The sequence below is a fragment of the Gorilla gorilla genome, chromosome 23 (assembly GCF_029281585.2).
Source record: "Gorilla gorilla gorilla isolate KB3781 chromosome 23, NHGRI_mGorGor1-v2.1_pri, whole genome shotgun sequence".
Lineage (NCBI taxonomy): Eukaryota > Metazoa > Chordata > Mammalia > Primates > Hominidae > Gorilla > Gorilla gorilla.
Genome location: NC_086018.1, coordinates 40,432,858 through 40,458,789, shown reverse-complemented (window position 1 = coordinate 40,458,789; position 25,932 = coordinate 40,432,858). Strand labels below are relative to the sequence as shown.

The 25,932-nt window shown below is 54.6% G+C and overlaps 1 protein-coding gene across 1 annotated transcript in view; it reads left to right on the top strand.

The window, feature by feature from the left end:
- Positions 1–11,528: 11,528 nt before the first annotated feature.
- NFAM1 (NFAT activating protein with ITAM motif 1) overlaps positions 11,529–25,932 on the top strand; it is a 52,191-nt gene continuing 37,787 nt past the window's right edge. The window contains exon 1 of the mRNA XM_004063575.5: positions 11,529–11,676. Within this exon, the coding sequence (XP_004063623.1) occupies positions 11,556–11,676 (121 nt within the window). The 5' untranslated portion in view covers positions 11,529–11,555. The remainder of the gene's footprint in view (positions 11,677–25,932) is intronic.

Sequence of the window (25,932 nt, the reverse complement as noted above, 5' to 3'; positions counted from 1 at the left end):
TGCCCTCTTCTAGTTCATAGGGCACTTTCGTGGCAGGGGAACATGAACTATTCTTGCTAATGAGGCTGGTGAAGCTCACAGGACCTGAACTTGCCAAGGCCCCACAGTTAGGAAACGGCAGAGCTGGGCCTTTAACCCAGATCCCCTGCCTCCAAGTCCTGGAATGGTTGTTTCAGAGGCTGAGCCTTCTGAGTGAGATGATAAAACTAACAGGAGTCTGGCTGCTGAATCCTCTTTGGGGCACTTTCTCTAGAACAGCCAAAAAGTGGTCCCCAGACTCCACTTGCTTGTAGGTACCTGGTAAGTCAGTGCCATTCAGTAAAAAGAAAGTCTTTTTTTTTTTTTCTGCTGAATTGCAATATGTAATTGCAATGTGTTCCTATGTCATATGTTTCTGTAAAGTTTGCAAAGGTGAGACATCAGTTAGTCACACCAAGCCAGCTTGGTGGCACAGCACATGCTTGTAGTCCCAGCTACTCAGAAGGCTGAGGTGGGAGGATGGCTTGAGCCCTGGAGTTCAAGGCTGTGATAAGCAAAGATTGTACCACTGTACTCCAGACCTGTCTCTAAAAAAGGAATCAAACCTGGGCAACGTAGTGATAGACTCTGTGTCTAAATATACACATATGTCTATGAATAAGGCTTTTAAAAATAATAAAAATAACTCAGCTAAGTCTCTTTCCACTCTGATTCCCCGCCTTCCCTGCTCCCATCCAGTTGGATGGTGTTGGACTGGCTGTGGGTATTTTGGGAGAAGTTGATATGGAAATAGTTCAGAATTCAGGGGTATTTCTTGTGGTTCACGGTTCTATCCATGTGTAGCTCAGTCGTTGCTGGCTGTCCGAGGGTACAGATGGCTTCCAGGAACAGGCTCACCAATGAATGAAGGAGAATGAATACAATGATCATGATGAAAAAAGATTTAAATTTCTTGCTGATTTGGCATAAAATGTTGAAACCAACAAAGACAACATAAAACTCAGAACAGGTCCCTGTGATGAGAGCATCAAAGCCTCGCATGGTCACCAGTGTGGCCCATCCAAGGAGCATGTAAGGTCAGGTCCCACATGAGAAAACTTGACACAGCCATGCCCTGAACTCTTCCTGCTACCATATCAAAGAAATTTGATTGAAGTTTGTTTTCTCTATAGAATACAAAATCCTTGTTGTACAAGGAAGCGATCAGGGTATAGAAAAACATAGGGAAGCCAGGTGTGGTGGCTCAAGCCTGTGATCCCAGCCCTTTGGGAAGCCGAGGCAGGCAGATCACCTGAGGTCAGGAGTTCGAGACCAGTCTGGCCAATGTGGTGAAACCCTGTCTCTACTAAAAATACAAAAGTTAGCCGGGCATGGTGTGGGCACCTGTAATCCCAGTTATTCGGGAGGCTGAGGCAGGAGAATGGCGTGAACCCAGGAGGCGGAGCTTGTAGTGAGCCGAGATGGCGCCACTGCACTCCAGCCTGGGTGACAGAGCGAGACTCCATCTCAAAAAAAAATAAAAATAAAATAAAATAAATAAATAAATAAAATTCACTGTTATGCCTAATTTTGGTTTTGTAATTGTGTTTTTTGTTTTGTTTTTTTTAAATGAGAGTCCTCTTGAAATTTTGTAAGCTTCAGATACCATAAACCCAGCTCGGCCCCAGTGACCAACTCCCTCTGTGCTGTAAACAGGTGGTTTATAGAAAAGAGGAGGCTTGAGAGCCAGAGATATCTGGGTCCGAATCCTGGTTCGGCCTCCTCCTCGCCCTGAGAATCCTGGGTGACTTGCTTCTTGCAGACTCAAGTTCTTTCCCTATAAAATGGGGATAACCTGCCTGACTAACATGGAGAAACCCTGTCTCTACTAAAAATACGAAATTAGCTGGGCGTGGTGGCACATGTCTGTAATCCCAGCTACTCGGGAGGCTGAGGAAGGAGAATAGCTTGAACCTGGGAGGCAGAGGTTGTGGTGAGCAGAGATTGCACTTTTGCACTCCAGCCTGGGCAACAAGAGGGAAACTCCATCTCAAAAAAAAAAAAAAAAAAAAAAAAGGGAATAATCTGAGCTCCACAGGGGGCTGTGAGGTCTGGTGTGTGTGCAGCACCTGGAGTACTCTGGATTCCTTCACCTCTGCCATTCTTTGCCCCTTCCCTCGATCTTTCCTGCTCTGTGGCCCACCCTGTGGTCTCCATGCCTTCTGCTCAGTGCAGGGCTATTACCCTGGCCAGACATCCTTAGGGAGAATAGATCCCAGAACCTGATCATGTCTTTTTCTAAATCAAAATGACGAGTGTACAATCTCAGCCACTGAGCAAGGTCCTGGAATGAGGATGAGACAGAGGAGAAGGGCAGTCAAGGGGTCTTCCAAAACAGCTCCCTTCCTAAGGGCCACCCCGAATGGGTCCCTGCGAGGAAGGAAGGGCCTCGCCATCAGGGAGGCCCAGGTGGTTCAGCATCACCAGGCACCCACAAGACTAGCATGTAGGGACGGCGCCCTCATCCCAAGAGGAAGGAAGGGCCTCCTGGGGCCCAGAAGGGGCACAGCAGAGGGTATCCTGCAGCTGGCTGGCCCTGACCCCAGCTGGAAGGAAATGGGGGACCCGAAAGGAGCCAGGGTTCTCCCAGGAGCCATGTGTCCATGGTGAGGGGACCACAGTTCCAACCTCCATCCTGGTCAGACCCCATCTGAACCGGAAATGCAGGCTGGGGTCCCCCACGGAGAAGGGTCTGGAAGCCATGTTGGGAGGACAAACAGGACCAGGGATGTCTTGGCCTGGAGAAGGGGAGCCTGGGTGGCCACAAACCCCCATCCACACCTGCCGGAGATGCTAGGGAGAAATTCCCAGGGAAAGGGCTGTTCACCAGGCCAGGCTGTGGGTAGTGGGGGAACAGAGTAGAGGGGGTGGGCAGGGGACCGAGCCTCGAGGCCTCCAGTGAACCAGGGACCCGGTGGGGAGGGGCTGGTGACCCAGGAAACCCCTCCTTCCCCTAGCCAGGCTCCTGGGCTTCTGGGCCTGCGTCCAGGTGGCTGGGCCTCGCCTGTGCAACCAGAAGCGAGGGGAGAGGAGGGTCCAGTGGGGTGTTCTCTTTCCAGGTGCTCTCAGCGCTTGCCCAGGCCGCCATGGGGCTCCCTTAACACCCACGGAGTTGAACGAAAGAGAGACCCCGGATCCGAAGCCACCTGCCCTCTTTCCTCTGCCCCCTAGCCAGCTCCTTCCCACCTAGTGCCAAACGCAGCCTCTCAGATTCTGACCTCCACTTTCCACAAGCCGGTGTGACCCAGGTCCTACTTACCTTCTATTAAATTTAGTAGAATCCACCGAGGTGCCCTTTTCACCTGCGCATTAAGGGAAAGGGCTCCACCTTCATGCATTCATTCAAGAGATTCCTGGGCTTCGGCCTAAGCACCTGCAGAGAGGAAGTGGGGCCTGAAGCAGGACCGGGGAAAAAGTGAGGGGCTGCAGCGAGCTCCGGTCTAGCTGGGAAGCACAGACACCTCTAGAGGTTATCCCCAGGCAGTGTGCCTGATCCTAGGATTCGAACCCCAGCCCCACCTCCACTGGCCACGTCACCTTAAAACAGCGACTTCCCTTCTCTGAGCCACAGTTTCCTCATCTGCAAAATGCAGACAAAATAGCACCTGCCTCGCAGCGTGGCTTAGAGAACGGACTCAGCCAAGCGTCTGGCAAGTAATACTTTCCCACCTTACACCACCTCTTCCTCATCTTGCCCTCACCCTCACTCACTGGCCATGCCCAGCAGCTGGTGGCCCAGTGCCCAGAAGGGGGTCAGAAAGCTGTGGCCACCTGGAGCCAGGCCCTGGGGTGGGTGACCAAGGGCCTCCCGCCCACTCCTAGGCCAGCTGCTCCTGGCAAGTGCCCAAGTCCCCGTCCCACGGGCAGCTCAGAGATGGCCTGGCCCCATGCTCCTTGTTTGACACAAAATCAGCAGACACCGGGAGGAAAGAAAAGAAAAGGGAAGCTCAAGAGAAACAGTGACTCAGGCACAGGCTCCCTGCCAGGCAGACGAAAAAGCCCAAAACACTTTCATTTTGCCCCAGGGGAGTTTCCTGGGGAGGGGGCTTCTGCAAGTGAAGCCTTTGGTCACCTGTGACCTGCTGGAAAGATCATGGTCCAGAGATCCAAAGGCGGATTTTCCCTTCCTCTGATTCTATTCCGACGATGGAGGGCAGGCTGGGATTATTGTTGATCTGCACACCCCTGGGAGATTTCTGGTCCTAAAACAGCATCTTGCCTGTAGTCCCAGCTACTCAGAAGGCTGAGGCAGGAGAATCACTTGAACCCGGGAGGCGGAGGTTGCAGTGAGCCAAGATCGCACCATTGCACTCCAGTCTGGGCAACAGGAGTAAAACTCCGTCTCTAAAAAACAAACAAACAAACAAACAAAAACAAAACAGCATCTCCTCAGTGTTGCGGGGCATTTTGTACAGAATGGACCTTCGAGTCCAATAAGTGCAGGAAGTCTCTAACTTCCCAAGGAGCTGTCTCCCAGAGAAAGCCATTCCCACTCAGAAACCGGATTATAAATGACGTTGGGCTTCCAGGAACCGCCCAAAAGCTGCTGAACTCTGAATGCAGCTGAAAATCTGTACATGTGAAATGAAAACAGTAAAAATCAATACTAGTTGCAATACCAGTAATTTCTGAACAGAAAAAATAAATGGTTTTATGCATCTGACTGTGGATGCTGGAGAGAGAAGGTAGTTTTCATCAGAGGAGGCCTAGGGGAGGAGGGAGGCCTTCTCATTCCACTTCCCCTGCGTCTCTCTCCAGCCTCAGCCTCTCAGCCTGGAAGGAACACCCCAGTCCCTCCTGCGAGCCCTCCTGTCTACTCCTGGAAGCTTCTTTTTTTTTTTTTTTTTTTTTTTTTTTGAGACAGAGTTTCACTCTTGCTGCCCAGGCTGGAGTGCAATGGCGCAATCTCGGCTCACTGCAACCTCCACCTCCCGGGTTCAAGCGATTCTCCTGCCTCAGCCTCCCGAGTAGCTGGGATTACAGGCATGCGCCACCATGCCCGGCTAATTTTGTATTTTTAGTGGAGACGGTGTTTCTCCATATCGGTCAGGCTGGTCTCAAACTCCTGACCTCAGGTGATCCACCCGCCACAGCCTCCCAAAGTGCTGGGATTACAGGCGTGAGCCACCTCGCCTGGCCTAAAACTACTTTTCTATCAATATCTCACTGTTTGCAGAGTGCTCTCACTTCGTTTACTTCCATTGTTCTTCACTAAACCCTGACAAAGTGGGTATTTCATCCCCATTTTGTGGATGCAGAAACTGCCCCCCACTTCAACGCCTGAGGAGACAAGGCTGGGATGCAAACTGAGCTCACACCAGAGCCCCTGCCCTTCCCAGGACGCGGCGCTGACCCTACAAGGAGGAGGGAGAGGGGAGGGAGTGGGGAGAGGAGAAAGGTTGCCGGGAGGAGGAGGAAGGAAGGAAGGGAGGGAGGGCAGGTGGGGGTCAGAAGGGGCGGGGAGGAGGGAGGAAGTGGGAAGGAGGGCGAAGAAGGGAGAAGCGGGGGAACGGAGAGTGGGAGGGAGTATCAAACCTGTCCCATATTTGAGAGGTGCTTCGAGCAGTTTCCGAAGTGTGAGAGCCAGGGTCTGTTTAAATGCAGATTTCCTGGCCCTGCAACTCTCTGGGGTGGAGCCAGCGTGTCTGCAGATTAGTGGCAGCCACACACACCCTCTGCTCATGGGAGACTGAGGCTCTGGTCTCACAGAACCTGAGAACTGTGGGTGAGGAAGCATGAATAGCCTCAGGGGAGGCTAATTGCTTCCTTAATTAGCTGAACCCGCGCTGGGAAGCCCTGCCCGGAAAGTCCCAGTTGCTGGGAAGGATGGGACTGGCTTGCCTGGCGGCCAATAACCGTCTCCGCTGGAGGCTGCCCCAGAGGAGATTGTGCGGCGTTTCCAGCAGAAACAGCACGAGGGGAAAGGGCTGGGCCACCGCGGTGCCCAGGAAGGGATTTAAAGAGGCAAGCTGAGGTCCTGCGGCCGCCACGCCCTGCACCCTGTACCCACAGCCCTCCGCCGGCACACTCCTTGTTCTGCCTGCACCGGACCCCCCCGGAACCCCCACTGCCCTATCCCACTGCCGCTCAAGCCCTATCTTGATCTTGCTAGGCGGTGGCCTCAGGGCAGCCCAGGACCCCTAGAGGGGGAAGAAGGGTCACGGAGAGGAAATCTCAGGTGAGGGCGTTCCCATGTCTACCACCAGGTGGCACCATCAGCACAGGCCAACCCTGGGGCTGTCCTGCGTGGCCAGGAGGGGAAGTGGGTGGCACCGTTAGTGGGGGACTTGGTGGCTCTGGCGTCTGTTGTCTGAAGGCCTCCTGGTTCTGTGCTCGTCTCTTTCAGGGACATTGTTGTGTCAAGGGCCCGAGCCTCCCAGAACCTTGGCACATGGTGGACGTGGAATAAATGTTGAAAATTGTGGCCGGGTATGGTAGGTCACACCTATAATCCCAGCACTTTGGGAGACCGAGGCGGGCGGATCACTCGAGGCCAGGAGTTCGAGACCAGCCTGGCCAACATGGTAAAACCCCGTCTCTACTAAAAAATACAAACAGTAGCCGGGTGTGGTGGTGGGTGCCTTTAATCCCAGCTGCTTGGGAGGCTGAGACAGGAGAATCGCTTGAACCTGGGAGGAGGAGGTTGCAGTGAGCCAAGATCGCACCACTGCACTCCAGCGTGGGTGACAGAGCGAGACTCCATCTCAAAAAAACAAACAAAAAAAAGACAAAAAGAAAAAAAATCATGCCACGTTTGTTTTTCGTTTCTTCCAGATCTTGAAGATTCCTTTTGGTGTGGTGGGGTTGGGGAGTGGGCACTAGCTCCTTGCTGCCTCCCGGAAACTGAGCATAGCAGGGGGACCATGGTATGTGTCCAGTAGGAAAGCCCGGGTCCCCTCTGTGACCTCAAGCAGGTGAGTCACTGTTTCTCCCTCACTAAATATGTCAGCTGAGGCGTATAGTATCTGCCCTGATTAAAGGACCAGGTGAATTGCAGGAGAGCGCAGTGGTTAAAGCCAGGTCCCGGGAGCTGGAGCCCTTATTCCACTGCGTCCTCGCTGTGTGGCCTTGGGCAAGTGGCTTGTGTTCTCTGAACTCCAGTTTCCTCATCTGCGAAGCAGGAGCAGTCATAACACCTCCCATACAAGGTTTCTATGAGGGCCGAAGTACAAGAAAAGCCTTTAGAACTGTGTCTGGCATCAAACAAATGCTTAAGAGCCAAAAATACAAGCAGCTGGAACTGAGAGGGGATTCTGGAGACAAGCCAGGCCAGGCTTCCAGCCCGGGCAGCCTGCGGGCAGATGGCCTGCAGGTGGATCTGCCTGCCTCTGGTGGGGTCAGCGCCACCCAGCTGCAGGGCCACTGCGAGGCACAAGACGGCCCCAGAGGTAAACCCGGCTGCTCCTAGGATGGAGGCTGCCCTTTTTGATAGTGAGGGTGTTTGAGAGAGAGGGTGGATCGGCCCCTGAGTACCCTGGAACCCTTTTTGCCTCAGTGAAGCCAGCTCAGAGGGTCATTCTGAGGGGTCCCTCCGGCTGGTCGGCTCAGCTCCTCTTGGTGCTGGAGTCTTTGGGGAGGAAGGAAGTGATTTTCGCAGCCGCAGCGGGGAGCGGAGGGATCTCCTTCCCACGGCACTTCTGCTTCCTGTGCAGAAAGGAACCATGAAGAGCTCAGGACCTCACTGTGTCCCGGCTGGAGGCCTCTCAGCAGCCACTTGCTCGCTGGGGCATTTGAAAATCCTGGATTGAGGCCGGGTGCGGTGGCTCACGCCTGTAGTCCCAGCACTTCGGGAGGCCAAGGCGGGCAGATCACCTGAGGTCAGGAGTTCGAGACCAGCCTGGCCAACATGGTAAAACCCTATCTCTACTAAAAATACAAAAATTAGCCAGGTGTGGTGGCAGGCGCCTGTAATCCCAACTACTCGGAAGGCTGAGGCGGGAGAATCACTTGAACCCGCAGGGCAGAGATTTCAGTGAGCTGAGATCAGGCCACTGCACTCCAGCCTAGTGGAGTCTTTTTTGAGCCTGTCTCAAAAAAAAAAAAAAAAAAAAGAAGAAGAAGAAATCTTGGAGGCGGTCATGGGTAGGGATCTGTTTTTCTCCCTAGACAGGGAGCGCCTTGAGGGCAAAACCATGACTTATGTTTCGTCTGCCCAATGCCTGGCATGCAGTAGGCACATAATAAGTGTTTGTGGAACTAAACTGAAAACAAAGACCAGCTGGGCAAAGTGGCTCACACCTATAATCCCAGCACTTTGGGAGGCTGAGGTGGGCGGATCACCTGAGGTTGGGAGTTCGAGACCAGCCTGACCAACATGAAGAAATGCCATCTCTACTAAAAATACAAAATTAGCCGGGCGTGGTGGCGCATGCCTGTAATCCCAGCTACTCGGGAGGCTGAGGCAGGAGAATCACTTGAACCCGGGAGGCAGAGTTTGCAGTGAGCCGAGATCGCGCCATTGCACTCCAGCCTGGGCGACAAGAGAAAAACTCTGTCTCAAAAAAAAAAAAAAAAAAAAAAAGAAAAGAGAAAGAAAACAGAGGCCAGTAATTGTGGTCTCATTTGGAAAGCCTTAGTCTTAGTGTCGAGGAGGCCCCTGGGGACTGCAGGGGACACCTGGGCTCCCCCATTTCCCCACCCAGCTTCCACCTCCTTCAGGGCTGCCACCTCCTCCATGAAGCCCTCCTGGGCAGCCACTCAGAAATTACTTTAACCTCCCTGTTCCTCAGTTTCCTCATCTGTAAAATGGAGGTGATTAGAGTGCCTGCCCCATAGGGCTGCAGTGAGGATTAAACTGGCAAGGAGAGCAGGTCCCCTGGAGCAGCGTCAGGCGCTTGGAAGCTTCCCGGAACTGCTCTATTATTGCTTCACTCTGCTGAGGTTGCCGTGCCCCTAGGCTTCCCAGGGAGGCTAGGCTCTTTCACTTCTACAGCCTCTGTGAGGCCAGGGCCCAGCGCAGGGCAGGTGTTCAGTATACTGTGAGGCATAGATGCACGGATAAACGGGGAATGGACGGAGGCCTGGGCAAAAGCCAGTGGCTGAGAGGTGTGGTCCCCAGGGACCTCACCTGCAAATTCAGCTGCCAAGGCCTAGCTCGAAGGCTGTGCCACTGAAGCTGCCCCTGGGACACCCACAGAGCCTCCTCCCATTCCTCTGCTCCACCTTCAGCCTTTGGGGTCTTTACTGTTTATTCACAGCTCTGGCTGAGGGCACAGGAGAGGAAGCACATGAGAGGTGCTAGAAAGTTTTGGTAGAAATGAGGCTCCTGGATGCGCTGCGGTTTTATTTCTATCCCCCTGGCTCCCGAGGAGGATCAGGGCCAGACACGAGGCCCCGACAGCGCAGCCAGGGCTGCTGGGCTCCTTGCCAAGGCGCGTCCCTGCCTCTCCCCAGGAGGCTGCGCGGCTGCAGAGCGTCTCAGAAACTGGGCAATGAGCTGGGACCCTCAACTGCTTCTTGTCCAGTCATGTCTGTGCTCCGCAGCCCAGGGCCTGCCTGGGGAGTGTGCACGCCTCCTCCCACCCTGCCTCCCAGAGGCTACCCCTTCCCTTGAGGCCTCTTGTGCACCAGCGTGGTGTTGGGCACCTGCCTTCACGTCAAGCCTGGAGGAAGGCTTCTCCCTGCCTTATGCTCACCCATCCGTCCATTCCTGCACCCCCTGGGCCAGGCTCAAGAAGGAGAGGGGAGGAGGACAGGCAGCTCAGGCAGGCGAGCATGGAAACCAGGTGTGCAGCAGGCTAGACCCAGACTCAGAGGCGGCAGAACTCCCGGGAGTCCGGGGTACAGAGCTGGGGTGTGGGGGGCACCGTGACAGGCTGAGAGGTAGGGTCAGTGAGCTGGCACAGGGGCAGAAGCGGAGGCGGCACCGGGGTTGGAAGAGCAGGCTCCCTTGTTCCGAGGCAGTTTGGCATTCAGCTGCCTCCCAGTGCCAAGTCGTAATGAGACTTGTGGAGGCACAGACCGATGCTTTTCCAATGCTCCCCGTGTACCCTGAGGCATTGACACGAGGTCTATCACCATGGCATCAAGGTGCTTAGACAACCTGCTACTCCCAGGAGCCGGGAATAGCGTGAAGCAGCGGATCTGCATCTCACTGTGACATATGTGAGCATGTATCACTGTAATGGATCAACAGTCAATAACACTGGGGTCCCCGCCTGCCCCCTGCGTGGTAGGAAACTTCTGTTCATATGTCTTCCTCCCCTGGTGGGCAGCCCCTGCTCTTGCCAGCCTCCCAGTGCTCGTGGCATTGGTGGAAACGTCTTTAGGCTTTCACTGTTCATGTTTGGAGCAGCCCAGGGAAAAGCATGTGTGCAAAGAACTGAAATGGATCTCATGATGCCATCACCGGGGGCTGCAGCTGGACACACCTGAGCAGGCAGTAGCAGGGTGGGAGAAGGCTCGGACATCATACTGCTGGCAGTTCAAATGCCCGCCCCAACAGACCTGCCCTGATCCTGGCATGTTGTTTTGCCTCCTGGGGCCAAGGTCTTCTCTTTTGTACAACTGGGATCATCATATTTATCTGGTGAGTGAAGGGACACCTGCAGAGAAGGGAGGTAAGCGCTCAGCATGCGCTGAAACTCAGCCACCTTCCCGCCTGCGTCTTCCACGTACCAGGTGCCTCCAGCTCCACCAGCCATCACCACACCCCAGCCCCTTTCCTCTGCCACTCCAGACACGCAGGCAGACGTGTGGGTGCCAAGGGTGAGAGGCTCCCAGTCTGCTGGGGAAGGGGGTCCCGGCAGCAAACAATTCCTGTCCCCGGCTGATGCTGCTAGAAGTGAGAGTAGGGGCTGTGACTTGCAGCCAATGGGGAAGCAGTTCGAGGGTCTCACAGTTGGGAGGCTGAGTGAGCTAAGCTTTAGGGAAGCCACAGGGAGGAGCTGACGTTAGAGATGGTCCAGAGAGGAGGCGTCTCCTGGGCCTCTGCAGGGGACCCACAGAGGCTCTCACTGGGTGGATGATGGGCAGCCTGCCTTTCACCTGCCCTGGGTGTTTGGCCCTCTCTAGGGCTGGGAACATGAGGCTCCTGCCCTTCACCCCAGCCTCCCTACCACCCCTCACCAAAAAACCTGCCTTTGGTAAACACATTATTAAGGGATTCTCGGAATATTTTAGAGAAGTTTGTGTGAACATGCTTGTGGTCATTTTAAAAGTGTTTCAGAAGTGAGAGGCTAAACCAAGGCCCGAAGTCACTCATGGAAATCCCATGACCCCTCTGCACGGTTACCAGTGTCTCCTGGACGGGGCCCCCACTGGAAAGGGGCCAAGACGGGGTGAAGCCCACCAGGGGTTGGAGTGGGGAGGCTTGGGTCCCGTCTCCAGCTCTTCTTCTGGTCGTGTGGCCTGGACCAGTCTCAGTGCCAGGTTCCTCATCTGGTGGCCACCCTGCTGGGCTGTTCCAGCTTTGCTTCTGAGCGGAAGGTCAGGGGCTGCCAGGGAGGAGCTTCGTGGGGAAAGCAAAGGGGAAGCTGTCAGCGCCGGCCGTCCCCTCCTGTGAACTAAAGAGTCGCCTCGGACAAGCAGGCCCCCAGATGGAGAACCAGCCTGTGAGGTGGCGGGCCCTGCTGGGCCTCCCACGCCCTCCTGGGCCCCCCGCAGCCCCCTGGCTCCTCCTTGGCCTGCTGCTGCTGCCCGGGACCGTGCGACTGGCAGGTAGTGTCTGTCTTCCTCCTTCTCTCTACTCTCTCGCTCCAGAACATCAGAGCGGCTTTCATCCCACCCGGCGCAGCTAATTCCCAGGGACCTGTCTCTGGGGATTTGCTGGTTGTCGTTTGAACACTGCAGACTTCACAGGGGAAGCCTTCTGGGACCGAGAAGATGTTTAGCTAATGCCTTGCCAAGGTGGCTTTTGAAGGGGAGGGGGACAGCGCTCTCTCCCTCGCTGCTGTGACAGCTTTGCCCCAGCAGTCTGGCCTCCTGGCCCTTAAACAAGGAGGGTGGGCGCTGTGTGGCTGGGGTCAGGGGCGGGGCAGGGGGGAGGGACAGCTCCCCACCCGAGGAACCTCACGTGGCTGCTGCGGGGGACACTGCGTTGAACCTGGCAAGTGGTGGGGCTACCCTCTGGGTTGTTGCTGGTGTTGGCCAGGGAGAGCGGGGGGGGGGGGGGGGGGGGGGCGGCGGGGGAGGGGAGATACCAGGGCCAGCCACAGGGCGCTGCGCCCAGAGGCACAAAACTGTCAGTCACCAGAAAGGGTCTCACCTCCCAGTTCCTGAAACACAACCAGAGGCCAAGTGTTTTAGGACGCGCAAGTGTGTCTTTCCACGCCAGCGGCGCTCCTTTCCTGGTTCCAGGCTTTCTTGGAAGCTGGGTGGCCGGGATCGGAGCCAGGCTGTGGGGTAGGTGGCCTCAGGGCCAGTTCATCAGGCCAGGGACCGCCCAGGAGGGTCCCATTCCAGGGCTGCCAGCACGAGGGCTCAGTGAATTCTGCCAGATTCTCTCTGCCCCTCCTTGGCCGGGCAGCAGCCAACCCTCCCTCTGGCCAAAGGGGTGGCCTCCACTGTGGAGACAGGGTGCCTTCCTTTCTATTCTCTTAGAGTTTATGGGGCTTCCAAGAGCTGCCCCCACCCTGTCCTGCTGCACCCCCTCTCATGACCACAAATTAGGCTTTATGGAGCCCTTAGCAGGGCACGTACTGGCCACCCTCACAGCACCCCTTGGGGCCCCTATTGTCCTCACCTGCACCATTTTAAGGACAGGGAAAAGGAGGCCCAGGGAAGCCAGGTCGTTTGCTCAAGACCTAGCCGGTAAGTAGAGGCCAGGCTGAGCCCCAGGCCAGCCTGAGCCCCAGGCCAGCCTCTGCCCCAAGCTGGGCCCCTCGGCCAGTAGGCTCAGAGGATCCTCTTACTTGTAAAGAATGTTCTTCACTGGAAGCTTACCCTGGGGAGGCAAAGGCTGACCTGTGTGTACCTCCCCAAGCTGGAACCCAGAGCCCTAGGGCACCATCTCCTTTAATCCTGTGCACGCCTCCCCCCACACCCCAGACAGTTGGTGCAAACACGGCCAGACCCCGGAAATGCAGCCTGTTAGTGTCAATGTGTCTCAACTACAGTCATTTTTAATTTAATTTCCCCCCCAATTCCCATCCTTTCCCTTTGTGTGGTTCCTCCTCCCCAAAAGACACCCAGCACACCCTGGTAACCGAGCAGTAAGAGGTTTTATGGGGTGCTACCGAGGAAAAGGTCTTTTGTAACAGTCTCAACTATAACAAAACATTCCCAGTGCCACCCCCTCCCACCCGGTATCGCAACAAACATTACATAAAAGAGAAACTATTCTTTCACAAGAGGTGAAAACACCCTTATGGTGTCCTAGAGTCCCTCGGAGCAGCAGACAAACCCCCACCCACGCTTTTTTTTTTTTTTTTTTTTTTTAGAGAGTTTCACTCTTGTCACTCAGGCTGGAGTGCAATGGCGCCATCTTGGCTCACGGCAACCTCTGCCTCCTGGGTTCAAGTGATTCTCCTGCCTCAGCCTCACGAGTAGCTGGCACTACAGGTGCCCACCACCATGCCCAGCTAATTTTTGTATTTTTAGTAGAGACAGAGTTTTGCCATGTTGGCCAGGATGGTCTTGAACTCCTGACCGCAGGTGATCTGCCCGCCTCAGCCTCCCAAAGTGCTGGGATTACAGGCGTGAGCCACTGTGCCCGTCCTGTTTTTATTTTTTTGAGACAGGTTCTCGCTCCGTCCACCAGGCTGGAGTGCAGTGGTGCAATCTCAGCTCACTACAACCTCTGTCTCCCTCACTCAAATGATCCTCCCACCTCAGCCTCCCGAGTAACTGGAACCACAGCATGTGCCACCACACCCAGCTATTTTTAAAATTTTTTCGTAGAGATAGAGACTCACAGTGTTGCCCAGGCTGGTCTCGAACTCCTGACCTCAGGTGATCCACCCGCCTTGGCCTCCCAAAGTGCTGGGATTACAGGCGTGAGCCACTGTGCCCAACCCCCAACATGCTCTTTGTCCTACCCCTGCGCATCCCCCTTCATCTATCTGTCACTCCGTGTCACACCCCTGCCTTCTCGTCTCAGAGCTTTGAGGGTTTGCTGGAAGGAATCTTGCCCCTCCCACATCTTCCAAACCTCCCCTGACCGTAACCATCAGCCTTAACCATCAGCCTGGTGCAACCAGCTCTGCCACCTGTCAGTACCAACCCAGCTTGCATCCCTCAGCTGTGTCCACAGGGGTGTCACTGAAAGCCAGCGTCCCTGATTCTGCGCCGTATCCCTGAACTTGTGAGAGGATGCTGGCTTAGGAGTACAGGCCAGGGGCATTCATCTTCAGTTTGATTTTTTATTTATTTATTTTTTTTGAGACGGAGTCTCGCTCTGTCGCCCAGGCTGGAGTGCAGTGGCACCATCTCGGCTCACTGCAACCTCCGCCTCCCAGGTTCAAGCAATTCTCCTGCCTCAGCCTCCTGAGTAGCTGGGATTGCAGGCACCCACCACCATGCCTGGCTAATTTCTGTATTTTTAGTAGAGTCAGGTTTTCACCGTGTTGGCCAGGCTGGTCTCGAACTCCTGACCTCAGGTGATCCACTCACCTTGGCCAAAGTGCTGGGATTACAGGCGTGAGCCACCGCGCCCGGCCCAGTTTGAATTTGAGCTCTGCTACTTGCCCAGGCACCCTGGGCAGATTACTTCTATCGCTATGCCTCAATTGTCTCCTCTGTTAAATGGATGTGATAACACTGCCTGCCTAAACACATCCTGAGGACTGAGTGCCCAGCATGTCATTAGCCTTCAGTGAGTGTCAGCGGCCTGCCAGCCTCGCCAGAGCCATGGAAACTTGAGGTAAAGTTGGTGAGCCCACAGCATCCAGCTCATCCTGGGTGCCCGCTCCTGCTCCCAGCCATCCTCCTCCTCCCACTTGAGCCGGGACTTGGGCCTGCCCTCTGGCTTCTTGACGCCTCTGCAAAGCCTGCTTTTCTCAAAGGCAGCCACTGGTGGTCTCCCCAAGACAGGAATTGTTGGGGGCTTGGCTTTTCCAGGAGCAGCTGCAACTCAGCTTCCATGGGCCTCAGTCCTCCCCAAGGACTTTGGGGCTGGACAGACCTGAGTTCCAGGCCTGCCTTCTTCTGGTGACAGCTGTGTGACCTCAGGCAATTACTTAACCTCTCTGCACCTTAGTGTCCTCTGCAAATGTCAGTCCCCTCTCTCTTTGTGGCCTTTCCAGAACTCTGGGCTGTATTTATTTCTCACATATCCATTGAAAAGGACCGGTTCTAGGCACCAGAGGGACCCAGACATGAACAAGCCATAGGCCCCACTCTCAGCCTGGTGGGACCGTGAGCCTTGGCCGGAGTTACCAGACAAGTTTGTTCTGGATCCAGGTGGCTGGCGCCTGTAATCCCAGCTACTCAGGAGGCTGAGGCAGGAGAATTGCTTGAACCTGGGAGGCAGAGGCTGCACTGAGCTGAGATCGTGCTACTGAACTCCAGCCTGGGTGACAGAGCAGGACTCTGTCTCAAAAAAGTAATAATAATAAAAAAAGATGTTCAGGAGCCCCTGCCTGCTCCAGGCTGAGACCTCCTGCCTCCCTTCCCACCGCTCCGGGCCTCTGTCAGGAGTAGCCTCTGTTTTTCATCTTTGTCTAAATCCCAATAAAGGACTTTCGAGGCACAGGCAGAGGTGGGCGGGGAGAGGCAGGGGAGTGCTGGAAAGGCTGCCCGCGGAGTGGGGACAGAGTGGGAGGTGGCTGAGGGAATGAGGGCTGAGAGCCCAAAAGGCAGGGCCAGGAGGGCCGGGAGAGGCTCAGCTTGACGGCAGGGGAAGTCTGACACAGGAGTGGGATGCAGATTGTCGTTGGGTGGATCACAAATGCCCCTCAGGTAGGGGTCCGGGCACACTCCCAGCGGGTTCTGTCTCACTGCTGTCTCCTCTGTCATGGTGAACTATCGCACAAAAACCGCAGTGCTGCGTGGTAAGCACTAGAAAACAAAGTCCTGTGTGACTCTTACCAGGTCAAGAATGAGAACATCCCAGTGCCTAAGAGCCCCTTCTACTCCCCTCGCCCCACAGACACCGCCCCGCTCCGTGCCCCACCAAAGGTACCCCCATCCCAGCTTGTGGGGGGATCACTTACTGGCATTTCTTTGTAGTTTTATCATTAGTACACATCCTGAAACCATATGGACTAGCTTCGCCTGTTTGTGAACTTTGTGTAATTGAAGGATACTGTGTGTATTCTCCGGTGACCTGCTTCTTTCACTGAGCATTATGTTTTTTAAGATAGATCCAGTCCACGATATGGCTGAAGTTCGTTTTGTTGCTATAGATAGAGCAAGAGTTGAAACCACGGCCGGTGGGCTAAACCCAGCCCACTGCCTCTTGTATGGCCTGTGAGTTATGAATGGTTTTTATATTTTTAAGTGGTTGAAAAAATCAAAAGGTACTGTGCGGACTCATGTGGCTTCTAATCCTTGACTCCCAGCACGGGACCGGCACCCAGCGGATGCTCAGGAAATGGTGACAATCAAGGATGAATTAAGCTCTGAGCAGGGTGGAGATGCGATGCCACAGGAGGGGCGCCTGGGGGAGGAGATGGAAGGGCTGGGTAGTCGTCCTCTGCCCTTCCTCTGCCCTCCCTGAGCCCTGGCTCCTCTCCAGTGTTGGTAGGGTAATGAGACCCCCTGTGTAGTGAATGGGAGAGAGGACACAGGCATCCTGGGGAAATGTGGACCCGGAGGCAGGATCTGACCCTCTGCTTGCTCCTCGTGGATCTAAGCAAGGCCGGTACCCTAGTGGGGACGTGGGCAACAGGACCCAGATGGGGCTGAAACCAGAGAAAGGGACGGGGTGAGCCTGGTGAGAGGGAGGGGAGGGGTATGGACATGAGATTGGCAAGTGGGGTGCCTGGGCTCCTGGTGAGGTCTGAGCAGCCTGGATTTGGGTCCTGGGAGCCTTTGGCCAAGTCTCTGGAGCACGCTGAACCTCCACGAGCCCCGCCGCCTGGGTGCTCAGCATCCTCCCAGACAGCAATAGGAAGGCACATCCAGCACCATGATGGCCTCAGGGCGTGGCACCTGGGACCCCTCAGGGAGGGTCTGTGAGGCTTTGGCCCTAGGGACAGGGCTCGAGGGCACAGTGAGGGAGGGGACTCAGTGCTCATCTTCGGTCGTGAGTCATGGCTCGTGGATCGTGGGGGTCCTGCCCACCAGGCTTCTCTGGGCCCAGCCACTGGCCCCACCTATTCCTCTGCACCCTGAGACTCAGGTCCTTGCAGGCCAAGGGGCTCACCATGGCCTCCCCAGTCCTCCTGCAGGCAGGGGTGATTCACTGTCCCAGGGTGCACTCAGGCCAGAGCCCTGATGGCGCCTTTGCCAAAACAGAGGGCCTGGAGGGCCAGGCCCCACCTGAGCCGGTTCTCTGAGGCCGAGTGCAGCACCAGGCCAGGCACAGAGGAGGGACTGCAGAGTCTTGGCTGGGAGTTAGATGTGCTTGGCGGCTGAGGGTCTATCTGATGAGTGGCTGCACCTGGGGGCTTCATTCTAGGGCTTGGAGGCTGTGCAGGGTGCCGAGAAGAGCCAGAGGAGGTGGAATGCTGACCCTGGCTGTTTCTGCTCCCCACGCACCCCATTGCAGGTGCTGAGGTGGAGGAAGGGCAGGGCCTGGGCCAGATCTTTGCTTGCTGCTGGTGGGCCAGGGGCCAGGGGTCCACAGAGCATAACCGCAAACAGCCTCACTGCCATCAGCAGGCCCCTAACCCTGGTGCATTCAGATAAGACCCTCCCCATCCCTGGGCCACCCCTTCTTCCTGGGTGCCTGCTCCTTATGGCCACTCCTACCTTTGAGGTTGGCTGGAGGCAGAGGACTCCCATCCCCTGAAGAAGCCAGCCACACCCACTCCCCTGAACCTTTGCTTCTTTCTACACTGCTCCCTGGGTCTGGAGGGTATCCTCTCACTTGCCCACCTGGTGACATCCAAACTGTCTGTCAAGGTCAAACTCATAGGCTCTTCTGTAGTACCCCCTCTGGCTCCTTCCCCACCCTGAACAAACCCAGTCCCCCTCCCTCTCCCCCAAGTTGTTCATCTGTGATCCCGAGCACACAGGCGCTCAGAGGCATGTGGGGCATGACTGAGCTCGCCTGAGGCACGTGAGGCTGTGGGCAGAGCCAAGGAACAAGCATCCAACTTTAAGAGGCAGGCTGTGTGAGAAAAGCCAGGGACAGTGCAGAGAGAGTACGCGGGCTCAGGAAGCCTGGGCGTGGAGGGGAAGAGGATGGAAGGTCAAAGAGAGAGGGTCTTCAGGGTCATGGTCAAGGCCAGAAGCCTCAGGACCCACCAGCATCTTTGCTGACCTCCTTGGTGGCAGCGGAGCCAGCCAGCTGAAAGCATCCTGTGGCGGGCAGGAGGCGGACAGGGAGGGAAGGAGGGAGCTGGCAGGGTGGAGGAAGTGGAAGGGTAAGGAGGGGAGGACAGAGGGAAGGACGGAGGCCTGGAGAGGTTGTGTGCCTGGAGGGCGAGGGATCTTGTGGGAGGTAGAGATTTAAGAGAAGTCAGGATAAAAGTGAGCTAGCCAAGTTGTCCAGGGGAAGGAGTTAGTGTGTTAACAGCCAGAAGCATATATATTTTAAAAGGAGGCCGAGAGCGAGGGTGCAACAGATCCCACAGAAGGAATCACTAATGTGAGGCAGGGTTTCAAAGGCTGAGGGAGACTGGAATTCTAGTATTTCTCTTGTCCTTGTTCTAAAACGCAAATATGGGCCAGGCACAGTGGCTCACACCTGTAATCCCAGCACTTTGGGGGGCCGAGGTTTGTGGATCACCTGAGGTCAGGAGTTCGAGACCAGCCTGGCCAACATGGTGAAACCCCTTCTTCACCAAAAATACAAAAAATTAGCCAGGCATGGTGGCATGCACCTGTAATTCCAGCTACTGGGGAGGCTGAGTCAGGAGAATTGTTTGAACCTGGGAGGTAGAGTTTGCTGTGAGACGGGATTGCACCACTGCACTCCAGCCTGGGCGACAGAGCAAGACTCCATCTCAGAAAATAAATAAATAAATAAATACGAAAAGAAAGAAAGAAAGGAAAGAAAGAGAGAGAGAGGAAGGGAAGAAGGAAGGAAGGAAGGAAGATGATCATGTCACTTTCCAATTTAAAAGCCCTCAGAGGCTCCACTAGGTTTCCAGGGCAGTGTTCAAGCTGCTCCCCACCTCTGAGGCATCCCCTTGTACCCCGCTCCCAGACACAAATCATTCCTTCCAACTCCACCAAGGCGCAGTGCCCATTTCAAGAATTTGAGAAGCTTTACCCGAGAACTTTCTTGCGTTTGAAACCTCTCTCCACACCCCTCCCCCAACTGTCTGCCTCCTGCTCTTCTCTTCCTTCCAAGTTCAGCTTCGTAAAGGGATGGGAAGAAAGATAGCAAGATACTCACAGCTGTGAGATTGGGTGGCAGAACTGTTCAGCTGAACAAGTTCAGCTTGCTTCTTGAGATTTTGTTGTCATTTCTAGAATTTCTTTTTCTTGTTGTTTGTATGTTTTTTGTGTTTTTGTTGTTGTTGTTGTTTTTGTTTTTTTTTGAGACAGAGTCTCGCTCTATCCCCTAGGCTGGAGCGCAGTGGCACAATCTCGGTTCACCGCAAGCTCCACCTCCCTGGTTCACGCCATTCTCCTGCCTCAGCCTCCCAAGTAGCTGGGACTACAGGCGCCTGCCTCCATGCTCGTCTAATTTTTTGTATTTTTAGTAAAGATGGGGTTTCACCTTGTTAGCCAGGGTGGTCTCAATCTCCTGACGTTGTGATCCGCCCGCCTTGGCCTCCCAAAGTGCTGGGATTACAGGCGTGAGCCACCGCACCCAGCCATGTGTTTGTTTTTTTTTAAAGAGATGGGGTCTCAGCCAGTGTGATGGCTCACACCTGTAATCCCAGCACTTTGGGAGGTCGAGTAGGCAGATCACTGCCTCAGTGAACAGGAGTTTGAGACCAGCATGGTGAGGTCATGAGGTCAGGAGTTTGAGACTGGCCAACATGGTGAGGTCATGAGGTCAGGAGTTCAAGACCAGCCTGGCCAACCTGGTGAGGTCATGAGGTCAGGAGTTCAAGACCAGCCTGGCCAACCTGGTGAAACCCTTCCTCTACTAAAATATAAAAACTAGCTGGGTGTGGCGGCACATGCCTGTAATCCCAGCAACTCAGGAGGCTGAGGCAGGAGAATCTCTTGAACCTGGGAGGCAGAGATTGCAGTGAGCTGAGATCATGCCACTGCACTCCAGCCTGGTCAACAAGGTGAGACTCCATCTCAAAAAAAAAAAAAGAAAAGAGGGATGGGGTTTCATACTGTCACCCAGGCTGGACTGAGGTGATACAGTCATGGCTCACTGCAGCCTCAAACTCCTGGACTCAAGTGGTCCTCCCACCTCAGCTTCCAGAGTAGCTGGAACTGCAGGCACTGCTACCTTGCCCAGTTAATTTTATTTATTTATTTATTTATTTATTTCAGAAATGGGGTCTTGCTATGTTGCCCAGACTGGCCTTGAATTCCTGAGGTCAAGTAATCCTCCCACCTTGGCCTCTGAAAATGCTGGGCATTTTTAGAATTTCTACAGTGAACATGTTTCACTTTGTTACTGGGAGGTGGTAGGGGTACCTAAAGAATTCTAATTTAAAAACCAAATAATGACCCACACTCCAAGAGTTGCCTTCCCAGGAACCCCTTGCCCCTCCCAGGCTGAGATGGGCCCCCCTGTCTGGACTCCTGCAGCCCACGGTCTTTCCTTTCTCCCACCTCTTTCTGTCTCCATCTGTCAGCTCCCTTCCTGGTGGCAGGGCCTGGCCCTCCTTGGTGAGACTTTGGGTGAACACACACTCCCTGCTGAAGGAGGCACTCTGGGGGGTCTGTTCCCCTCACTTCATTTCCTTTTTTTTTTTGAGATGGAGTCTTGCTCTGTCGCCTAGCCTGGAGTGCAGTGGCGAGATCTTGGCTCACTGCAATCTCTGCCTCGCAGGTTCAAGTGATTCTCATGCCTCAGCCTCCCAAGTAGCTGGGATTACAGGCGCCCACCACCACGCACAGCTAGTGTTTGTATTTTTAGTAGAGGCAGGGTTTCACCATCTTGACCACGCTGGTCTCAAACTCTTGACCTCGTGATCCACCCGCCTCGGCCTCCCAAAGTGCTAGGATTACAGGCGTGAGCCACCGCGCCCAGCCTGTTCCCCTCACTTCATTTTGCCCACTCCAATTCAGAGACAAGAAGCAGACCCCAACCTCACCCTTTTGGCCCTATTGCCACCTTCCACACCATCCTGATGCCGCTTTGAGGGTAGAGAGGTGGCTATAAAAGGAGAGGCTGAGTCCCCTGATGACCCAGACCACACTCTCAAATGAGCTCCAAAGTTGGAGCGACTTGACCTTTTTTTGACCTTCTTTTTTTGTTTGTTTTTGTTTTGAGACAGAGTCTCACTCTGTCACCCAGGCTGGAGTGTAGTGGCACGGTCTCGGCTCACCCTCCACCTCCCGGGTTCAAGCGATTCTCCTGCCCAGCCTCCTGAGTAGCTGGGGCTACAGGCGTGTGCCACCATGCCCAGCTAAATTTTGTATTTTTAGTAGAGATGGGGTTTCACCATGTTGGCCAGGCTGGTCTCGAACTACTGACCTCAGATGATCCGCCCGCCTCAGCTTCCCAAAGTGCTGGGATTACAGGCGTGAGCACCTACGCCCAGCCTTGACTTTCAAAACAGGCAAAAAGGAGGCAACTGCTGTAAAGACACGGATTGACCCTTGTGAGGCTTATTCCCGATTCAAACCTTGGACGTTCTGCACTTGGTTTGTGTCCCCGAGCGGCCACCGTACACCCTGGTTCGGGGGTCTAGAGGCATGAAAATGAGCCATGGATGGGCTGTGGAAATGGCCACGTCTTGAGGCATCTTTGTAATTTGGAGGTGTTGAAAGATGTGACAACCTGTCCGATGGCGCCATTCCAAAGGCAACGGTGCTAAAAGCCCCAAAATAGTCTCTGTTCAAAGGTTGTCTTCCAAGTCCTGCAAAATGCCCCTCCCTCGCCAGCCACTTGGCCACATGCCTTTGCGTTTGATGCCTGTGTCCTGCCCGCCTGCTTGTCTGTGGCATCCTGGGATTTGTGCTCAGGCACATGGCTGGGGCTCTGAGATAAAACCAGCAGCCCCGATCTCAGCCTTTCAGATGGGCCTTTAAAAAGGCACAGCTCTGAGAGATGCCAGAATTAAATTGGAGGGCAAACCCCATGCCTAAAATAAAGACCGTGGGAACTGCTTTCTTCTGTAGCTGGGGAATCAAAGTGTTTTCCTTTAAAATCGACCTAACTTGGGATGGATACCTTTGATCAGCGTTGTCTGGGTCCTCACACCCTTGGCTGACAATGCGCGCTTGACGCCATAGAAGGGATTGAGTTCCATGCAGTGGGGAGCCGGGACCAAAGCCCTGGCCCATGAGTTGGTGGTGGGAGGAGCCTCAGCAGCTGGAGCAGAGTGTGAGGGACGGGGGAGATTGTGGGTGGCAGATTCTGGGGGTGAGAGGAAGCCACAGAAGCATTTTCTTCTTTTCTTCTCTTTTTCTTTTCTTTTCTTTTTTTTTTTTTTTTTTTTTTGTTGAGACAGAGTTTCACTCTTATTGCCCAGGCTGGAGTGCAATGATGCGATCTCGGCTCACTGCAACCTCTGCCTCCCAGGTTCAAGCAATTCTCCTGCCTCAGCCTCCCGAGTAGCTGGGATTACAGGTGCCCACCACCCCACCACGCCTGGCTAATTTTTGTATTTTTAATAGAGATGGGGTTTCACCAAGTTGGCCAGGCTGGTCTCAAACTCCTGACCTCAGGAGATCCACCAACCTCACGCTCCCAAAGTGCTGGGATTACAGGCGTGAGCCACTGCGCCTAGCCCATGGGAGCATTTTCAATAAGAGCATACCAAGTTTTCCACGGTGCATTCCTTTCCCAAAATGTCCGCCCCTGCTGCAGAACAGGGATGCCATCTGGCCCTCTGCAGCACTGGCCTTGTCACAGGGCCAGCCTGTAGAGGGCTCGGGGGTCACTCTTGTTTTGGGAGCCACAGGCTGTGCTTGAGCTGAGGTGACAATAACAGTCCCCCAGTGCTGCAGGGCCATTTCTGACTACCATTGTCCCCAGGCCCCTACCTATTGCTGGCCCTGTCTACCTATTAGATGACCCAAGTTTAAGGAAACAGCCTCTGAATTTTTGACTCCCTTTAAAAAAGTATATTTCTTTCCTTTGAGAATGTTTTCTTTTGCTTGCTTTGAGGAGTTTGTTTGTTTGTTTGTTTGTGACAGAGTCTCGCTCTGTCACACAGGCTGGAGTGCAGTGGCGTGCGCGATCTCGGCTCACTGCAACCTCTGCCTTCTGGGTTCAAGCGATTCTCTTGCCTCAGCCTCCCGAGTAGCTGGGATCACAGGCGCCTGCCACCATACCCGGCTAATTTTTGTATTTTTAGTAGAGACAGTGTTTCACCGTGTTGGCCAGGCTGGTCTTGAACTCCTGACCTCTAGTGATCCACCTGCCTTGGCCTCCCAAAGTGCTGGGATTACAGGCGTGACCCAGTGCACCCAGCCTGTTTGTTTTTTGAGAGAGGGTCTCTCTTTGTCACCCAGTATGGAGTGCAGTGGCATGATCATAACTCATTGCAGCTTCGAACTCCCAGGCTCAAGTGATCCTCCTGCCTCAGCCTCCTGAGTAGCTAGGACTACAGGCATGCCATCATGCCTGGCTAATTTATTTATTTATTGAGTAGAGATGGGGTCTCGCTATATTCCACAGGCTGCTCTTAAAGTCCTGAGCTCAAGAGTTCAGGAGTCCGAGACTAGCCTGGCCAACATGGTGAAACCCCACCTCTACTAAAAATGCAAAATTAGCCAGGCGAGGTGGCGCATGCTTGTAATCCTAGCAACTCGGGAGGCTGAGGCAGGAGAGTTGCTTGAACCAGGGAGGTGGAGGTTGTAGTGAGCCGAGATCATGCCATTTCACTCGAGCCTGGGTACAAGAGCAAAATTCTGCCTCAGGAAGAAAAAAAAAAAAAAAAAAAAACAAGCTGGGTCCCTTTACAGACTCAAAGGGACCCAGCTTAAAATCCCATGTCTACCACCGCAATTTGGGCAAACCTCTTGCCTTCTCTGAGCCTCAGTTTTGTCATCTGCAAAAGGTGAAACCAAACCCAGGGGACATTGGCTCTTCTGATCACATGGCTTAACAGTGACGCCTGAGAGTCTGTGTTGTGCGGGGCAGCAAGACACCCAGGAGTGGCTCAGGGAGGAAGTGAGCATGTCCTGGAGACAGAGGGGGACCCCAAAGCCCAGGAGAGGAAGGAATGGGTAGGACATTCCGCACAGCCGGAACAGCACTGGCGAAGGCACCGGAGTGTGGCAGGCTGACGTCTACGCAGGAGTGGGCGAGTGAGGGCCAGAGAGCAGCTGAGCGGGGCTGTGCAGGTCCTTGGAGGCAAGAACTGGATCCTCCAAGCCAAGGACTTTCCACTTTTTTTAGCAGTGGCCCAAAGTTAAGAGATGCATGTTTTAGCGTGACCCTGTCTGAACCCAATTGTATGAATATAACTGAAACTAGAAGGTCGCAAACAGTGCCCTTACTACGCATGAAATGCTTCATGTTCTATTTTTTTTAATTGCTTGTCTTGACCCCGTAAATTGATTTCAGACTCCTTCCTGGGTCTCCTCCAGCAGGGAGCCCCTGCCGGTTCAGGCAGGGCAGGAGCAGGATGAGTTTGTGGATGGCTGGGGGCTCAGAGCCACAGAGACAGCCCTGGTTGGGCAGGAGAGGGGACTGGATGGGAGCTGTTGAGTTGGAGGGATGGGGGCGTTGTGCAGGTGGTGGGCAGGTCTGATCCTGAACATCAGTGATCCACAGGAAAGCTGCCAGGTGGGCACACAAACGCGTGGGGGCACACCCCGCCAGGGACTCACTCGGCATGTCGTCCCCGCGCCAGGTGTGGGAGGATAGCAACTCCGCCCAGCTCTCAAACTCCAAGTTCAAGCAGCCACAGATTCATAAGAAGAACCGGAAAAGGAAGGACTCAGGCACCCGTGGGCGGTTGACAAACTCTTTCCCAACAAGGGTGGGAGAAGAGCAGCTGGAGGCTGAAGGCAGAGGGCTGTTCATGCCCCCAGCCCTGCACACACCACACCCCTGAGGGGCCTTCAGCCAGGCCAGGCCAGGCCAGCGCCCGTGACAGGGACAGTGCCCAAGTCTGGGTCAGGGAAAGACCCCTGGAGGTCCTCCTGTGCCTAGACCATCAGGGCCTATGTGCCCTGCACTGAGGGCATGTCATTTAACCCGGCAGAAGGGTATAGGGCTGGCATTTGCCTTTTTAAAAAAAAAAAACAGAGATAGCTCTTGTCACCCAGGCTGGAGTGTAGCAGTGCGATCTCGGCTCACTGCAATCTCCGCCTCCTGGGTTCAAGCGATTCTCTTGCCTCACCCTCCCAAGTATCTGAGACTATAGGCTTGTGCCACTACACCCAGATACTTTTTTGTATTTTTAGTATAGAAGGGGTTTCACCATGTTGGCCAGGCTGGTCTTGAACTTCTGACCTCATGTGATCCGCCTGCCTCGGCCTCCCAAAGTGCTGGGGTTAATAGGCATGAGCCACCACACCCAGCTGGGATTTGCCTTTGTAGATCCCCAAGGAGGACTCCCTGTCTCATTCTTGTCCCTAGGGAAAGGCAGCCTGGCCCGTGGCAAGTAGCTGGGTTCCAGGTCCCAATTAATCCCACCACAACCCCTTAAGGCTGGCATTGTTGCTCCCCCTGTGTTGCGGGCAGACGCTGAGGTCAGAGAAGTAAAGCCAGCTGCCCAAGTTGCACAGCCTTGAAGTGGCAGAGCCAGGAGCCGCATCCAGTCCTGTTGCCTCCAGAACCTGGGCTTTTCCCAAACGCCCCCGCTCATCGCCCCTATTTCTGGCCAG